This window comes from Squalius cephalus (assembly GCF_949319135.1).
Source record: "Squalius cephalus genome assembly, chromosome: 14".
Lineage (NCBI taxonomy): Eukaryota > Metazoa > Chordata > Actinopteri > Cypriniformes > Leuciscidae > Squalius > Squalius cephalus.
Window position 1 is genome coordinate 36,126,877 of NC_137135.1, and position 20,205 is coordinate 36,147,081.

A 20,205-nucleotide genomic window follows, 5' to 3' on the forward strand; every position below is an offset into this window, starting at 1 on the left:
AATTTTTTGCAGCTTAGATCATTTCTATGAGGTGTCCAGAGCAACATACTAAAAGTCCTAAGAAATCCTAGTTGAGGAAATATGTTAAATTCTCATCAATCCGAGATGTGTGCAAATGGCCAGGCAACAATACACCCCAATGGGGCTATTTTTTTTCCTTTACTCCTATCAAAATGAAACGTTACACAATGAAAGTACCCATGAAAAGTAAAAAAATGTGTATTACAAGTTTCTTTGAAAATGAATTTTAATATGCAAATGAGCTATACACTAATCGAATATGCCCAAAATACACCCAAATAGGCTTAATTTTTTCCTTTACTCCTACCACAATAAAACTTTACATAGTAAAAGTATACATGAAAAGTAACTTTTTTTGTATTACAAGTTTCTTTTGAAATGAATTTGAACATGCACATGAGCGCCACCTTTATTGAATATGTCCTAATTTGCATAGGCAGAAACACCATTCATACGTATGACAAATACATCGGCCCAATCTTCATCCAATCATCCTACTGCCAATGGGTGATGGCATTGCTGCTTTTAGACTGGCCTCTAACCTGAAAACTGCCTGGCTTGGTAGTACCTGCCAGTGGTATAACCCCCGCCGGTATAGTCTTCAGGGTCACGGAGGCACACAAGCCTCTCCACCACGACAAGGTAGCAACAACAGGGGAGGTTTCTTTTTGGTGTTTTTAATTTAATTTTAGTTTTTTTAAGTTTTTCTTTAACTAAGATATTGCTATTGCTAGCTTCTCATAACACTGCAAAGCTGCTTTACAAACGGTGGAAGTCTGATGTGTGGCCCGCCTGGTCTGAAATACTTGCTAACTACAAAAAGAGAAGCAGTTCTGGCGTCTGGCAAAATTATTTTAAAGAGCTGGAATGTCTGGAAAGTGTGTCTATCTGGTTTTTCATCTGTCTTCTGTGTGAGAGTGAATCGTTTAGTTGGTAAGAATGACTTCTGCCTGTAATCTCTTACCAACAATACCAATCATTTGTAAATCTACCAGCCCAAACTTTAATCTCACCATGTTACTAATGACTAAGATGGCTATTCTGACTTTCTTCTGATGTTATCTGTGGGGGAATGCCATTACAGTAGGTAAGGCTTGTTCGCAAAAAAATAAAAATAAAACTAATAATAATTTAGAAAGCAACTGGAGGCAAGATTGTGTCAAGTCTTTTTGTGGCAAGTGACCCAGGTGAGTGTGGTAAGTGACTTCAAATGTATTGTGTTTATTCATAGGTTAACTTACTGAATGGACATGAATGTGTTAGTTATTTGGCGCCTGTTTTTTCAACTTGTGACTTTATGGTTTCTTGGCCATAAGTCAATTAGGCCTAGTGTTGAGCTCATTTGCATATTTAAAATAGATTTTTCAAAGAAACTTGTAAAACAAAAATGTTACTTTTCATGTATACTTTCACTGTGTGAGGTTTGATTGTGATAGGAGTAAAGGAAAAAATAAGTCCATTAGGGTGTATTTTGGGCATATTTGATTAGTATATTGCTCATTTGCATATTCAAATTTATTTTCAAAGAAACTTCTAATACAAAATGTTTTACTTTTCTTGTAGACTTTTATTGTGTAAAGTTTTATTGTGGTAGGGAGTAAAGGAAAAAATTAAGCCTATGCGGGTGTATTTTGGGTAGCCTACCGGTATATTGAATTAGTGTATAGCTCATATGCATATTCAAATTCATTTTCAAAGAAACTTGTAATACAACATTTTTTACTTTTCATGGGTACTTTCATTGTGTAAAGTTTCATTTTGATAGGAGTAAAGGAAAAAAATAGCCCCACTCCAGATATGTTCAGCTTAATTATGAAGGTTGTTTAATTTAATCATTTAATTTAGTGTGTGAATGTTTCTTCATTCAGAGTCAGTGGAGGAGATCAAACTCATCAGATTCTCCTGTATCTTCATCATGGCTGATCCACAAGGATCCAGAGATGGAGATTTCTCTCCAGGATGCAGGTACTTTCAACTGATGTGGCAAAATCAATAGTTAACAAACAGCATCAAGGCATAAGAAACATTCAGAGTCAAATTGTATTAAAGAGAAAAAGGTTTATTCTCTTTAAGAGGTTTGTTCACAAAAATACCGCGACAGCTACCTCGTGGTAGGAACAAGACCTAATCACACAGAAACCAGACAGTTTTTTATACAGTCTCTTCTCCTGTAATTTTCCTGCTCCCCCCGTAAAACCAGTTTGAGACAATGGTTCTTCAACCCTCTCTGTCTTTCCTGAATAGGAACTCGTTCATGCCAGGTGACATACATGCACACTGAGAGAGAATCACAAGCTAAATCAAAGGAAAACCCACACAATATCTGAGAAGTAAATGGGAAAGAGTAAAATATAAAATTTCCATAACACAACAAGCACTGTTAAATATCTATCTGTGTGTGTCTGTCTGTTATTCGCATATCTCTCGAACCGTTAGTCCGATGGATTTCAAACTTGACAGTTGTCTTTCTACGGGCACGAGAAAGTGCAGTGCCAAGTTTGACGTTGTTTGGATGAGAAATGCAAAAGATATCGTAAAAAATACCAGTAAAAGAAGCCCCAAGAAGGTTGTGGTTTAAAAATAAACATTCTGACATAAACACTCAGTCAGCTACACTGTTTACTTCTGAATATTATAGTTTGGTTCCAAAATGTGATAAATCCATTTTGATTAATTTGAGTAAAAATGTGTTTTCTTTACCAAGAAACCAACAATTAGCCTACTAAAAACGCACACAAAATCTGATTTTGCACGGGCACTTTGCACTGCTCCCTGAATCGACACGCTTATTCATTTGTGGATGTTAACTGAATCTGTAAGTCAGCTATGCTGTTTACTTCTGAATATTATATTTAACTCTGGTGCGCTTAACGTTATCACTACTGTGTAATAGTAGCCTATGCTATTCACCAACTAAACATATCCTATTCAATGCGTTCACAGTCTCTTTCACGGGCATCATTTATAGTAGCCTATTCACAAACTGTTTGCTCAAGCATAGCGTTTTCTCGGAGTTCACTTTGTGCTTTCTACCATGCACATATAAAAATGTCATTGAACTTTTGCTGTGTAATTGTAACAATGAGCACACAAATACACCAAATCAACAATTACTGAATCAACAAAAAATCAACAAAAACTGATTTTGCACGGGCATTTTGCACTAGTTGTATTAAATCACAGAAAATGTGATGTAACGTTTGTTACATTATACACACAGATCAAATAAAGTTTACAGAAAAAATGAAGAAACTGACACGAAATATTAAATAAAAAGATCATAAAGTTTCCTCAAAGTGGTTCAAAGTGGTATTATGGTTCATATCACAAAGAATGAATCTAAAGGATTAAACTGAATCTGTTCTCTGTTCCAGTTCAGTCCAGCAGAAGGGCTCAAACCCAGAGTCCAGCTGTGTGTCTGTGAAGAGTAACTGGTCTATGGATCGTCCACCAATGTTTAAGAGTGGAGACAAACGGCCTGATCTCAGGTATATCATTTCTATAAAAGATGTGCATATAGTATGACACTTTTGAATTTATTAAATTAATTTATCAAAGTCAGTTAGTCTAATACTAGCAATGACATCAAGCAAATGTAAGCTGAGATTTCTTCTACCTTTATATAATGTAGTAGGTGTAAAATTGAGTGGATTTTTCTAACCGCTGGTTCATATTTGTTGAAAGCTTCACAGTGTTCAGAACAGAGATGTTTCACAGCAAGAGTACTGTTACTTCCTGGTGTTTCCTAAGACAGAAGATTCCTGTAAAAGTGCACAACATTTATAAGTCTGGATGCTTTTTATTTTATTTAGTTTTAAAACCAGTTCAGTCCAGCAGAAGAGCTCAAACCCAGAGTCCAGCTGTGTGTCTATGAAGAGTAACTGGTCTATGGATCGTCCACCAATGTTTAAGAGTGGAGACAAACGGCCTGATCTCAGGTATATCATTTCTATAAAAGATGTGCTTATAGTATGACACTTTTGAATTTATTAAATTAATTTATCAAAGTCAGTTAGTCTAATACTAGCAATGACATCAAGCAAATGTAAGCTGAGATTTCTTCTACCTTTATATAATGGAGTAGGTGTAAAATTGAGTGGATTTTTCTAACCGCTGGTTCATATTTGTTGAAAGCTTCACAGTGTTCAGAACAGAGATGTTTCACAGCAAGAGTACTGTTACTTCCTGGTGTTTCCTAAGACAGAAGATTCCTGTAAAAGTGCACAACATTTATAAGTCTGGATGCTTTTTATTTTATTTAGTTTTAAAACCAGTTCAGTCCAGCAGAAGAGCTCAAACCCAGAGTCCAGCTGTGTGTCTATGAAGAGTAACTGGTCTATGGATCGTCCACCAATGTTTAAGAGTGGAGACAAACGGCCTGATCTCAGGTATATCATTTCTATAAAAGTTATGTTCATAGTATTTGATTTTTATGAAATAGCTAATATACAGCAGTGTAATGAGTTACAATCCTGTAAGTTTCATTCTATTAATGATTATCATTGTGCTCTTGTGTAAAGCTCTATGTATTGTATTGTTAATACATTCACACACTGTAAAAGCTGTTGGTCTGTTACTCAGTTGATGACACAATTACATCAATATCAGTGTGTCTGATTCTTTACCCTCTTCATTCTGATTTAAGGTCAACTCTTCCATCCAGACCAGTTAAAAACAAAACTGCGAACACGCCTGTGATTCAACCACAAGACTTTAATGAAAGCATGTATCCTGGTTTCAGGTAAAATGCAGGACTTTTTTCTGTTGTTGTTTAATTTTACGTGCTACAATTCACATCACTCAAACACATGATTAATGATTGAAACTTTTAAGAAACCTAATGATGTTCTTTGTCCCTTAATGCAGCAAACATAAAAATGTTTTAATTTATGGCTATTTACTTCTCTAACTTAATAACTGTAATGTTGTATTTTAATCTTACAGCCATGACTCTAAACCTGCTGAAGTCCTCAACACATTGAGATCAAATCTGAGACAGAAGTTTGAGTGTTTGTATGAGGGAATATCAAAGCAGGGAAACCCAACACTCCTGAATGAGATCTACACAGAGCTCTACATCACAGAGAGTGGAAGTGGAGAGATCAATAATGAGCATGAGGTGAGACAGATTGAGACACAGTCCAGGATAGCAGAAGCAGAGGACACACCGATCAAATGCAATGACATCTTTAGACCTTTACCTGGACAAGACAAACCCATCAGAACTGTGCTGACAAAGGGAGTCGCTGGCATTGGGAAAACAGTCTCTGTGCAGAAGCTCATCCTGGACTGGGCTGAAGGAAAAGAGAATCAGGACGTCCAGCTCATATTTCCACTCGCTTTCAGAGAGCTCAACTTGATGAAGGACAAAACACTCAGTCTTTCAGATCTTCTTCATGTCTTTTTCCCTGAAACTAAAGAAATGGACATATCCAGTGATGAGTATAAAGTGTTGTTCATCTTTGATGGTCTGGATGAGTGTCGTCTATCTCTGAACTTTAAGAGCGAAGTGAAACTGTGTAATATATCTGAATCAGCCTCAGTGGACGAGCTGCTGACGAACCTCATTGTGGGGAATCTGCTTCCCTCTGCTCTCATCTGGGTCACCTCCAGACCAGCAGCAGCGGATCTCGTCCCCTCTGAGTGTGTCCATCGAGTGACAGAGGTACGAGGCTTCAGTGACACACAGAAGGAGGAATACTTCAAGAAGAGAATCAGTGATAAGCGTCTGGCTGACAGGATCATCTCACACCTGAAGTCATCAAGGAGCCTCTTTATTATGTGCCACATCCCAGTGTTCTGCTGGATCTCAGCCACTGTTCTAGAGGAGATGTTGAGTGAAGCAGAGAGAGAAGAGATTCCCAAGACTCTCACTCAAATGTACACACACTTCCTGCTCATTCAGACCAACATCAAACATGAGAAGGACTATGAGAAGAAACGGAAAAGTGAAGACATGATTGTCAAACTGGGGAAACTGGCTTATCGGCAGCTTGAGAAAGGCAACCTGATCTTCTATGAGGAAGACCTGAGCGAGTGTGGCATTGATGAGACAGAAGCATCAGTTTACTCAGGATTGTGCACTCAGATCTTCAGAGAGGAGTTGGGCTTGTGTCAGGGGAAAGTCTTCTGCTTTGTTCATCTGAGCATTCAGGAACATCTAGCAGCTCTATATGTGCATCTCTCCTTTATCAACAATAACATCAATGTGTTTGACCAGATTACCAAACCAACTATTGGAGACAAAGTTTCCCTATCTGATCTCCATCAGAGAGCTGTGGATGAGGCTTCACACAGTAAAAATGGGCATCTGGACCTTTTCCTTCGTTTCCTTCTGGGTCTGTCAGTGAAGTCTAATCAGAGTCTCTTACAAAAACTGAAGACACATACAGCAAATAGCTCTCACAACAATGAGAGAACACTTGACTATATTAAAGAAAAGATCAGTGAGAATCCCTCTCCAGATAAATACATCAATCTGTTTCACTGTCTGAATGAACTGGGTGATCTGTCACTAGTGAACGAAGCTGAACCTCATATAAGCAGAGGATTACGTGATGTGAAACTCTCCTCATCTCAGTGGTCAGCTTTAGTGTTTGTGTTGTTGTCCTCAGAGGAGACACTGCAGAAGTTTTACCTGAGCAGCTTAATTGGAGCCAGAAATGATCAGTAAGTAACTCTGAGTGCAATCATTACAGTCTAAAACATTATGAACAAAGAGAAACTCAGAGATCAGAGGTGTTTAAATCATGGGACACAGATTCATTTCTGGGAAATTGTATATAATTTGCGGGTGTTTCTCAAACCGTGGCTGTGTCCTAGTAAGGTTGCATATCTCGACTGACCGTGGGGCGGGAACGTGTGATGTAGCCATGCACACTTACTAGACCATCTCATTCTAGTGTTTAATGCTGAGGACTAGAGTCTACAAGCCTCAGAAGGACCCGTCTAACTTCATTTTCCAGTTGAGTGCGCGAGCCTTTCAAAGTAAACTCATTTGACCGTTGTGTGCGCACCGTCTGCGCCATCACTAAAATTGGGCTGCAAGCAGATCCTCCTGATGATGAAAATTACGTCACTCGGATGGCCAAAGTAAACTTGATAAAACAGTTAATCGCCTTGATGCCGTTCCTGGTGGCCGTTTAGCACAGTGGCGTAGCGGACGGGCATGCAGCGCATATTCAATTATTGTTATTATTAGGCTACTTTTATCATCAAATTAATATTACAGTTAATTTGCCTCGCAATGATTTCATAGCGCATCACTGCATAATTGACGAGCTGTGAGGATAAAAGATTAGATTAGCTTACTTCAAATTATAGACCCATTTCAAATCTTCCATTTATGTCTAAAATATTAGAAAAAATTGTGTCCGCTCAACTGGGCTTTTTCTTGCAAGAAAATGACATCTATGAAAAGTTTGAGTCAGGATTCAGACCGCACCATAGCACTGAAACTGCGCTCGTTAAAATCACAAATGATTTACTTTTAGCTTCTGACCAAGGCTGTATCTCAATATAAGTTTTACTTGATCTTAGTGCTGCGTTCTATACTATAGATCACACAATACTCTTAGATCGACTACAAAATTATACTGGTGTTCAAGGACAAGCATTAAGCTGGTTCAGATCATACTTATCTGACCGCTACCATTTTGTCTATTTAAATGGAGAAAAATCGATCATAACTCCAGTAAACTATGGAGTGCCGCAGGGATCTGTGTTAGGCCCTCTATTATTCTCAATATATATGCTGCCACTTGGGGAAACATGGAATTAGTTTCCATTGTTATGCTGATGACACTCAAATATATATTTCATCACGGCCGGATGAAAACGCTAAATTATCCAAATTGTGTTAAAGATATAAAAGATTGGATGACGCGTAATTTTCTTTTATTAAATCCAGACAAGACAGAGGTACTACTTATCGGTTCAAAAAAACGCCCACAAAACCTCTCACAATACAACTTTAACATAGTAGGATGTCCTGTTACTTTATCCTCTACAGTAAAAGACCTGGGTGTTATACTAGATTGCAACCTGTCTTTTGAAAATCATATTTCGTATGTTACAAAAACAGTCTTTTTCCACCTTAGAAACATTGCTAAGCTACGTAACATGCTATCAGTTTCTGATGCAGAAAAGTTAGTTCATGCATTCATGAACTCGAGACTAGATTACTGTAATGCTTTATTAGCTGGTTGTCCTGCATCCTCAATAAACAAGCTACAGTTAGTCCAAAATGCAGCCGCTAGAGTTCTTACTAGATCAAGAAAATATGATCATATAACACCAATTTTATCATCACTACATTGGTTACCTATAAAGTTACTTATTAATTACAAGGTATTGCTATTGACTTATAAAGCCCTAAACGGCTTAGCCCCAGTCTATTTAACGGATCTTCTATCGCCCTATAATCCATCGCGCTCTTTAAGATCACTAAATTCGAGGCTTTTGGTCATACCTAGGATATCCAGATCCACCAAAGGAGGGAGAGCATTTTCACATTTAGCTCCAAAACTCTGGAATAGCCTTCCTGATACTGTTCGTTGCTCAGACTCGCTCTCCCAGTTTAAAACTAGATTAAAGACGCATTTCTTCAGCCAGGCATTCATATAATATTTTAATCTTACAGTTAAATCCGGTCTCTAGTTCATGAATACTTAACTTATTTATTTTTATTTTCAATTAGTGTCACACAATTGACAGGAGAGCACATGGCTTGTCATGTGTTTCCTTGTGCCATGTGCTCTCCTGTCAACTGTCTAGCCCCTCCCATCTTGTTATCTGATTATTGGTTTATCATGGCACAAGGAAACACATGACAAGCCATGTGCTCACAACAAACATGACAATAACACAAGCATGACAAACCGGGAATGTCAGACAACTTCTCATTTCAAAGACAACTTGTTGAATACAAAACACTTCTTGATTCATGAAAATACGCATTTTTTCACTATGGGCCACAAGAGAAGTATTAAGAAAATAAATTTGATATAAATGTCTCATCATCATTTTTCTTTATCACCAGTTGCTTGCAAAATGATGGACAATGATTCACATTTTCTGCGCATCATTTCCTGTGACAATAAAACTAAGTAAATTATTAAATAAACAAGTAGATAAATAAACAAGTATCAAGCAAACAAACTTGTGTGCTTAATTTCTACGAATAATTTGCTGATGCAGGTACAAAAATACTTTTATAAGCCTTTTATAATTTTATGTAACCATAGCAACGGACAGGACAAAAAATCTGATATGTCAAAATAGTGTTGAAGTGTAAATGCAGACTAATTGACCTGCCACAGCAACATTAACAAGAAAAAGAAAAAACAAATCTGTGTTGGTTGAATATGATTAGTAGCTTCTACAGTTATAGATACTAAAACAACTTTCTCACATGTCCTTTATAAAGCAGTGTTTAATTAAAAAAATATTTGAGGTTATTTAGGAAGGTATAATGTATTATTTACTTATGATATGAATTATTATTATTATTGTTAGCATTAATACTTAACTTATTTATTTTTATTTTCAATTAGTGTCACACAAAACACTGGAGATGAAGTTCTTCAGAAGGTGCTGCCTGTCATTACAGCAACTAGATCAGCTTGGTAAGTAACACTGAGAACAAGCATCATTGTTAAAACATTATAACAGTTCTCACTTAAACATTATAAATTAATGGTTTAACAAAAAATATGAGTCACATTTCAGCTTTTAAACCCTCCACCTATCTGACCTGATTTGTGATCTACTTAACCGTTTTTTTTTTTATATATATATTTGTGTGAGAAATTTATTTTTAAATATATGTAAGGGATAATGTAGAGCGAGGCGGTTGTTATTCGGGGTCCTGATCAGTCTGTCGGGGTTGTATTCGCTATAACAACCGCCTCGCTCTACATTATCCCGTTTATTACATGGCTACCTACCAAATAAATCAATAATTTGACACAAAATATTGATTTAAAAAGGAGTTTATGGATTTAAAAACGATTGTATTGCTTCCGCTAAAGAAAATAGTCTGTTCCGTCTCTACGGTTAGAATCCTGCGTCCATAGCAACGTTCTGTTTTTCATGGCAACGGTGTGTTATCCTTAGCAGCGAAATAACAGACCGCATTCTACATTAGAATTCAACCAAGCCATGTAATAAGCATTTATAATGTATATAAACATTTATATTTAATGTATTCAATGTATTCCATTTTATCAGTTTTATCTTTCTCCCTCACATACAGACATAATCTCTTAGAATAACAGTTAAACTTACTGATATATTTAATTAATTGTTTAAAAAAGAGATTTTGCACAAATTATAAGATTATAATAATTTAATTATAATATAAGAAGATATAAGATTTCTGTTTTGATCTGAGAGAGTGAAGAGTGTGTCATTGTTCTCTACAGGTTGAATGATTGTGGTGTGACAGATGAAGGTTGTGTTGCTCTGGCTTCAGCTCTGAGATCAAATCCCTCATACCTGAGAGAACTGCATCTGTCTGAGAATAAACTAGGAGACTCAGGAGTGAAGCTGTTCTCTGCTGGACTGGCGAATCCTCACTGTAAACTGGAGGTACTTGGGTAAGATCATACGTGACTCTCACATGAAACTCACTGTGAATTCATAAAGTATCATCAAAATAGAATAAAATGCAGGGAAATAACTATTTCATTAATTACAAGCAAAGCTATTAAAACAACATGATCAAATTCATCAAATTATGTTTACGTCTGTTCATATGATGTAATGTAAGAATTAATATTTTTAAAGCGTTTGCTCTATTTCTCCTGCCGCTGTGAGTTCATGTGTGTGATCTGTAAATGCTTGAACACATGAGCTGCTCCTCATTAAGGTGATTCTGCAGGACTGATAGTCACACTGAAAAACACACTTTGACATCGTGATATACATTTTACACCCTTAACTTTAAACACTCAATCTCAGCACAGTCAGGATTAACACAGTCCATTCATTGTAATTTCAGGAGAAAACTGGATACTGTATAGATTTTTCTCCAGGTTTAAAATCTACATCATGTCAATGTCACAGATTATGACATGGAGAAACACTATAGTACATTGATGACACGTCAGTGTCTGTATTATTAATGAGACTGCATGTTCTTATCCTATGAGAAGACATTTCTCTTATTCATGACAGCACATGGTGTTTTTCTATGACAGACGCTTCAACCTGTAAAATCCCGCAGTAGTTTAGAGAGGCGTTCATGGGTCGCAAGTGTGTGTGTCTATAGTGCAAGATTTGAGGGTGTTGAGGGTGTTGCAGGCTTCCCCCGATGATGCTGTCAGGCCGAGACTCGCTGCGGGCGTTTGGTTGGCCAGAAACTACCGACACAATCAAACTGTGTGTGTGTGTGTGTGTAACAAGCGTTTTTCTGAGGAGAGCTACGAGAATTTCTATCTTCTCTGTCACTATCCATCTTTATTGTCAGTGTCCTGAAGGTACGTCGATTTGTGATCTACACAACCGGTTTTTATGACATTTGTATGAGAAAATTATTATCTTATATATGCATTTATAGTGAATGTATATAAACATTTATACTGTTAAAGGGAAAATACAGATTGTGTTCAATGATCTGGTAGGAATTGAACTGTCAGCTCTAAAATCCTCCAGTTTCCCCCTGATATGTAGTGAGAGCCGGCATGGGCAGATCACAGTTGCTCGTCCCTCTCTCTCTCTCCTCTGTCTTGCTCTGCCACACACACTCCCTCTCTTCTTCTCACGGCCGCACACACACATTTAAGAGGATTTTTCAGAACGATTGTGAGTTAGACTTGAGCGGAAAGAGGGGGGTTTTCATGACTCTTCTTTGTTCATTACATTAACCTCTTCTTTTACAATTTTTCTATATTTTTATGTGATATATAGTTTAAATTTGCTATATCAGCTTTTATATAATCACTGAAAAAAATGTCTCATCTCATCTCGTTATTACGACATAATTGAGTGGAAAAAATTTGCTAAAATTCGCTTTATCAGCAATGCACCACCATACAAACTGCCTTGAGATCAGGCTGAAATATTAGGCTGAGACTTCTGAATACATAATACAAATACATAAATAGGCTGTTTAAAGTTATTCCAGTTGTGGTTAAGAATCAGGGTGGACACACTGGAATGTAGAAGTTAAAAACTGCTGTGTAATGCCACAAAAGACACACAAAAATGTATGACCACTTTCAAAAAATAAAAGCTTTGACATGCAGGCATGAAAACTCCTCACCTTTCGGCGAAATTCGCCGTTTTAAAACCAAAATGGGTAACCACTCATAGATAACGACTCATTTCATCCTCTGTTGGAACAAAAGTGGATAACTTCTGTCAACCTCGTTTATAAGCAAGGACAAAACTAAAGCAATTTAATTTGAATCGATATTTATTCTGGAACAATAAAAAAAATCTATTAAAATCGTGAACCAAAAAATTACGATAGTTTGGTGAGTCGATTTTTTCTTTTTTCTCCCAGTCCGAACACACACAAGTTCCTTAAAATGTTTACAAATACAAATTAATTACACACACACAGACACATTGGGTTTCCATGTTTTATGGTGATTTTCCATAGAAATAATGATTTTTATACTGTACAAACTGTAATCAATCCCCTAATCCTAACTGATGTAATTTAACAACTTGAACTAATGAATATTTGTATTTATTTAATATTGACAGCATTATGCTTATTTATTTTTTAAGTGGTCATGTTTATCTCTGGATATAGGCTTAATGTGTGTCATTGTTCTCTACAGGCTGGAGGATTGTGGTGTGACAGATGAAGGTTGTGCTGCTCTGGCTTCAGCTCTGAGATCAAACCCCTCACACCTGAGAGAACTGATTCTGTCTGATAATAAACTAGGAGACTCAGGAGTGAAGCTGCTCTCTGCTGGACTGGCGAATCCTTACTGTAAACTGGAGACACTGTGGTAAGATCATCTCTACCATAAAGACTCGGAGTGAATAAGGATTAATATGTACAGTAGATAGTGTATACAATATATCTTTGGCGTAAGCTCCATCCGGTGGTTCAGCGACAGATTCCTGCTTGATCCGTCAGATCCTGCCGGCGGTAGAAGGCAGCGGTGAGGAGTTTCCCTGAAGACGAACATTTACATCTTCATATATTATTATCCCCCAAAAGAAAGTAAAACTAACAGTTAAATAAACCGGACAAACTACAAACCAGACAACAGTTGCAGGATACAGTGAAGAGGGTTTTTTAAATTACAAATGTTTGGTGTAAATCAACTTGCCTTGTAACGCCCGTTTCACACATACTCCGTTTGCAGTGCGAATGCGGTGCGCATTTTTTTCCGCACCCATGTTAACAGGTTAGAGCTTCCACACTGCACGCGGATGCGGTCCGGCGATGCGTTCCAGGAGTGGTGCGACTACAGCAGTGCGGAGATCGTTTACGCACCGAGTCTATTTCTGCTGTGCTGCACACGCTGAATTAAAGTGACAGCGCATAGTTCGTGGTCAAAATGAACACAAATTGACATGAAAATGTAGTAATTTCATCATAAATGCATTTAATTAAATAAAATGTAGTAATCTCACCATAAATGCATTTAATTAAATATTACTATTTTTCACAGTCATCTTTTTACTTTAAGACCGGGTTAAAGCAAGGAAAACTACAATTTACTTCAAGGCGACATAATAAACGACAGTCGTCTCATTCGTGGAGGTGGAAAAACAAGTTCTTTGTGATGCAAGATTTATTGTATAAAGATTTAAATTATGCAAAAGAAAAGGCATGAGAGTCTGCTGTTTTTCTCGTCAGTAAAGCCGGTTCCTTGATTAGTAGTAAATCGCCATCACCTGCTTTCAGATGGACCGGCATTCACTACACAGTGCCGTAGTTAACTGACAAGCTGAGCCATATCGCATTAATTATCGCAGGCGATACGATACAAATACATTAAGCACACACACACACACGTTCCTTAAATTGTTTACAAATACATTAAGCATTAAAGCACATTCACATTCATACACACACGCGTTCCTTAAAATGTTTACAAATACATGAAATATTAAAGCACATTCACACTCACACACACACTCTCTCACACACACACACACACACACACACACACACACACACACACACACACACACACGTTCCTTAAAATGTTTACAAATACATTAAGCATAACTCTATAATCAATCCTCTAATCCAAACTGATGTATTTTCACAATGTGAACTAATGAGTATTTGTATATATTTAATATTGACAGCATTATGTTGTTATTTTATTTGTTTTAAGTGTCATGTTTATCTCTGGATATAGGCTTAATGCGTGTCATTGTTTTCTACAGGTTGAGTTATTGTGGTGTGACAGGTGAAGGTTGTGCTGCTCTGGCTTCAGCGCTGAGATCAAACCCCTCACACCTGAGAACACTGCAACTGTCTGGGAATAAACTAGGAGACTCGGTGAAGCTGCTAGAGGATCTGAAGGATGATCCACATTATAAACTGGAGACGCTAGTGTAAGAATAGTTTTTAACGATTTTCATCATTATATTTTCTTTTACAGTTCAAATGGCTGATTTACTCACTAAAAAAATAAGTAAATTGTACCAGGTTCAAGAGAGGAAAGTCACTGTTGAATTTGTCTCTAATAAAGCCTGCTTACATCACGCAGCACCACAACATCCAATAGGAACATTCAACTGCAGTAGCCACCGTTCAACCTGGAGAGGGCAGCACTCAGATGCTTTTACACCATATATTGTAGAATTAAAACACTTTATACCCAAATGTCAACAAATTTACTTGAATCAATGAACAGCATTAATAAAGCCCCAGTCTTACAGATCATTAACTAAGAATAAGTTGTTTAGGGTTTAGTTACCCTTTAAAACTGTAGTTTTAAAATGGTAATGTTCAAAGTATTATTTCCTGCGATTTTAATTCCTGCGTAAATGCATTTATGCCGCGTCAGAGAAGCAATTAACATTCTGTTGTTACGACCAGCTCGTTTGGAGCCGCAACATAAAAGAGGAATAAAAAAATAAATAAAAAGATTTATTTTCTTCAACAAATATAACAATAACTACTCATACCAATATAAGTCTAGGGGAAAAAAAGTAACAAACAAAGTAACTACAACAAAATATTAAAGCTACATGACATAAGGCAAGCATAACTGCGTTCACACCGGACGCAAATAGCGCGTCAAATTCGCGCCTGCCGCGTCTAGTTATACGCTTGACCACTTTGTTAATTCGCGCCTCAAGAGCGAAATTGAAGCGCGCAAAAACAAAAGTTTGAAGCGGAATTTACGTGTCCGTCAGAGGCGAAATCCGGAGGCGAAAGTTTCGAAACCTGTTGGCGGCCATCTTTTTTAGATGTTTATCGAGCATTAGCATTAATCGAGAAAGATTTGCTTTGTGCATTCTAGTCATATTACAAAATAATTTATTGAGGCGAAACATAAAATAACATTATAAACTGTCACTTCACCATGTGACAGCAGCAAGCAGGCTCCTGATTGGTTAACGCGGCGCGAATTGATGCAGAAGTTCAGATTTTTTAGCTTGGGCGGCAGGCGCGAATTCGCGTCAAACGCGTGAATGCACAAAAAGCACTAATAAAATAATTTGCGCTTAACGCGCCAGACGCTCAATTTGCGCCATTCGCGCGAAGTTGACACGCGAATGAGGCGTATTCGCGTCTACCGCGCTGCGCTCTACGCCTCATTCGCGCCGCAGGAATTTTTTACTTTGCATTGACTTAACATTGAAATCACTCACGCCTGACGCGCTGAACGCACCATTATGAGAAAGAAAATCAAATAAGATTATAAGAGCCACTCCTGTGAGAAACTATCCCACAGAGAGTGCCTACCAAATGAAAACTCAGAACACTTAAAGAAGTTCACTTTTAAAATGAAAATTCTGTCATCATATACTCACCCTCATGTTGTTTCAAACCTGTATGAATTTATTTCTTCTGCTGAACAGAAAGGAAGATAATTAGAAGATTATCAGTAACCAGACAGTTTTTGGGTCCCAATGACTTCCATAGTAGGAAAAAAAAATACTATGGAAGTCATTGGGACCCAAAAACTGTCTGGTTCCTAATTAACAATTAACATGGGGGAGTGACTCAAAATTCCCACAGTCTGCCACCATTAGGTAGGGAGTACACTCAGGGTCGTCACACTGTGTAAATGCACGTTTTGTGATTTTTTTTTTTTTTTTTTTTTTTTTTTTTTTTTACATTTTTTTATTTATTCATTTATTTTTATTTAATTTTTTGCCGCTTTAGATTTGGTTTCTGTGCCGCTTTTTCTGTGTAAAGATGCCTTATGTGTGTGATAAGCTGCAATTTGGGTTGTTTAATAACTGATATTAATTTTGTAGTGAGTGTAATGATGATTTCTGCTGGTTCTGTATCAGCTGTCCGTTGTGTGAAAGTGACCTTTCATGTGCTTTTGATTTTGTAAAGTGACTTTGAGCATCAGATAGAAGCGATATGATCATGCTTGAGAATAAATTAATATAGATTATCTAGTTAGTTTTCTTATGAAAAGATGTGACAGACGTAATATCTCATACTGCATATGTGACTGTTTGTGTGTTTTATTTTAGGTATTGGAAGACAGGCTGATCTTCTGATGATCATCTGATGGTGAATAAGGATCCACTGCAGAGACTCACAGTCAACAGAATCAACAGAGACTGAAGATACAGTGACTTCACTGTTATAAATTAAGACTTCTTTAGTATCTCCTCTCCATGATTATGGTACTCTCCGCTCTGTAAGTAACTTTATTTGTGTTTGTTTTTTAAAATTGACTATTTATATGGTCTAAATATTTGATACAGAGTGGTAAATCTATGGAATTAAATTTGGTGTGATGATGCACTATGTATATTTTGTTTATTCGAACTCAAAACCGTTTGGTCCTCTCTTATAATGTTATCGCTGCAGTTTGAATCTGGGGCATGTTTGCTTTATTTTTTCGATTTTCAATGTATTTTTTTTTTCTTTTGTGTGGTTTGTCTGTGTATGTGTGTATATGTGTAGTGTTTGCTCAATTTGTTGCATTTTTCTCTCCACCCCTACCTTTTTGCCTTAATGCATTATTTGACTGGCTGAATTATTGCTTTTATTGGTGCAATTGAATCTGTTAAAGGTTTAAAGGTTATTCACCTTAATATTAGAAGTCTTGTCTCAAAAACTGATCATCTTAAAGCCTGTGTTTTTCTTTATAAACCTAATATTATCAGTATATCAGAAACATGGTTACATAGTAACATTTCTGATGATGAGATTAAAATTGACGATTATGTTTTGTATAGATCTGATAGAGCCTCCAGAGGTGGTGGGGTGGCAACTTATGTTTCTGCAATCTTAGTTTCAGAATGTGTTATTCCTAACATCGATCCTGTTCATTTTGAGTGTCTTTTTGTTAGTTACTTTTCATGTTAACAAAAATTTAACTATTGGTAATATTTATAGGCCACCCCACCCTCTGCTCCGTCTGATTCTACGATGTGTATTCTGTCAACTATTTACTCTCTTGAGAAGCACAATGAATTTATCATTTTGGGTGACTTTAAATTTTAAATTTATTTGGTAGTATAAATCTAAGTCAGTTAATTATTGAGCCTACCAGAGTTGACTATCGTTCTTCATCTTTGTTGGACTGGATTCTCGTTACTAATCCTGAAAGGATAATTAAATCAGGTGTATTGTCAGACTGTTTAAGTGATCACTCGATTATATATTGTGTTTGGAAAATTAAAACGCCAAGTTCTCCACCTAAATACATAAGTCTGAGACGGTGTAAAAATATGAACGTTGATAATTTTATTCAAGACCTAGTTGATATAAATTGGGATAGGTTTCAGTTAATTCCATTTGCTGAGGATGCACTGAATTTTTTTCATTCTGAGGTTATGAATATAATAAATAAACATGCCCCTATGAAAACTGTTAGAGTCAAAGGCAGACATTTACCTTGGATCAGTTCTAATCTTGTGTAGGGTATCAAGCTCAAATGAGGGGAATGTATAATTAATAATTAATAATTCACAATTAATCATACTGGTTATGAGTCATTATTACCTACACTTTTTAAATCGCCCAAAAAGGAAATATATATAGTCCATATATCTGTATCTATCTATCTATATATATATATATATATATATATATATCAATTTTCAGAATAACCTTTAACAGAATTAATTGCACCTTGAATAATCTGTTCGTCCACTGAACCGACCGTACGATCCTCTTATCAATTCTCAAGAAGAATTATTCTTATTATCACTCTCAAGAAAGTCTATTCTTCTGGTTATGAAGAATAACTTTCTGTTCTATAAGATTACTAATTAAAGTAATTAACAATATCAAGCTTGTAGCTTAAGACCATGCATTAATATTTATTCATTAAATATTCTATCTCTGGTACAGTCAGGTTTCAGACCAAATTTTTCTACTACGACTGTTCTTTTAATATTTACGAATGATGTGTTTTCATCCTTTGACAAAGGCCAAGCAACAGGTGCCATTTTCATTGATTTTTCTAAGGCTTTTGATATGGTTAATCATTATCTTCTTCTTGATAAATTGTATTCTATTGGTTTAACTAGAAATGCTCTTCTTTGGTTCAATGCTTATCTTCATAACATACGTCAATGTGTTGTTTTCCAGGGTTATCAGTCAGACTATGTAATTGTTGAAAAAGGTGTTCCACAAGGTTCCACTATTGGACCATTGCTTTTCTCTATTTTTATTAATGATTTACCTCAGATATGCTCAAACTGTTCAATGCATCTTAATGCTGATGACACTGTAATTTACACCACTAACTCTGATTTGTTACAGATTCAGAACTCATTACAATCTGACTTTAATTTGGTTCAAAAATGGTGTCATAACAATATGCTTATATTAAATAAGAGGAAATCTTGTTGCATGATGTTTGGGATGCGTCGTTGTCATTTCAAAACTTTTGATTTGAATATTATTTTTGATGATGGCTTATCTCTTGAGAATGTTGATTCATTTAAATATCTTGGCCTTTGGATTGACTCGGAACTTTCTTTTAAGCTCCATATAGATTATATTGTTAATAGAACATATTATTGTCTGCGTTCACTTTATTGCTCAATCAATTGTTTTACATTTCAAGACAGGAAAATAATTGTTTCTCAGTTAATATTACCTCATATTGACTATGCCGATATTGTTTATCAAAATACCCATGATATTTATCTTAAGCCTCTTAATGTTGTTTACAATTCTTTGTGCAGATTTGTGCTAAGGTGTCCATATCGTACTCATCATTGTCATATGTATGAATTGCTTAATTGGTTACATCCTAAATCTAGAAGACAATTCCATTGGTTTTTGTTTATTTTTAAATGTGTTTATTTTGTTTGTCATTTTTATTTGAATGAAATTTTGATTCCATATAGATCTTATTACTCACTTAGACATGCGCAATATCCTTTTTTTCTTGTTCCTAAAATTTTCAGAGTAGTTGGACGTAAGTCATTTCAGTATAAAGACCCTTTTGACTGGAATAATCTTCCTGTTTCTCTGAGATCTATTACTTCTCTTAATATCTTCTCTTAAAATAACTTATGTTTTTGATTCGATTTTTGATTTGATTTTATTTATCCATTTATTTTTTTTTTATTTTTTTTTTTTTTTTTTATTTCTTGAGATAAATTTGAGGATCTTCTGTTGTTATTATTATTTGGTTCTATGTTGATATTGTATGATGTTGAGACTGTGGTCTGTGGGTGCGGGAAACAGGTTGAGCATTTTCTTTTCTTTTGTTCTGTTTTTGTATTTTGTTTTGTAAAGTTGTTTTGTCTTGGTTGTATTATTATTATTTGTGTTGTATATTTTGTTTGTGTCTTTAGGACCCCCTTGAAAATGAGATGTTACATCTCAAGGGGCTATCCTTTCAATAAATTCACCACATTTCAATGATCCTCTGACAGACCTGATGAGGCGGCAGTGAAACACCTTTTATTTCACAGCAGCAAAATACAGTTTCTCATTCATAGAATAACCATTTTATTTGTATAAACGCACAGTATAAACACAAAAAGGTTGGAGTTTTGTTGGGGAAAATATAGAGCTTAAATGTGTTGTTTGTGTTGTACCAG

General features: G+C 36.1%; 1 protein-coding gene across 1 annotated transcript; it reads left to right on the forward strand.

The window, feature by feature from the left end:
• Positions 1–1,904: 1,904 nt before the first annotated feature.
• On the forward strand, positions 1,905–17,131 carry LOC307170832 (protein NLRC3-like). The gene is made up of 11 exons (XM_079892134.1): positions 1,905–1,986; positions 3,396–3,509; positions 3,834–3,959; positions 4,284–4,409; positions 4,667–4,762; positions 4,966–6,690; positions 9,576–9,647; positions 10,446–10,619; positions 12,813–12,986; positions 14,386–14,556; positions 16,663–17,131. The coding sequence occupies exons 1-11, from the start codon at positions 1,937–1,939 to the stop codon at positions 16,679–16,681; spliced, it is 2,847 nt and encodes a 948-aa protein (XP_079748260.1). The 5' UTR covers positions 1,905–1,936; the 3' UTR covers positions 16,682–17,131.
• Positions 17,132–20,205: the final 3,074 nt, after the last annotated feature.

What these genes read in the sequence shown, in the direction of transcription:
- LOC307170832 (XM_079892134.1), top strand. Translation starts at nt 1,937, where the DNA reads ATGGCTGATCCACAAGGATCCAGAGATGGAGATTTCTCTCCAGGATGC. An exon ending in GACAAACGGCCTGATCTCAG is followed by an intron (nt 4,410 to 4,666) that starts GTATATCATTTC and finishes TTCTGATTTAAG; the next exon opens with GTCAACTCTTCCATCCAGAC. An exon ending in TGTAAACTGGAGACACTGTG is followed by an intron (nt 12,987 to 14,385) that starts GTAAGATCATCT and finishes TGTTTTCTACAG; the next exon opens with GTTGAGTTATTGTGGTGTGA.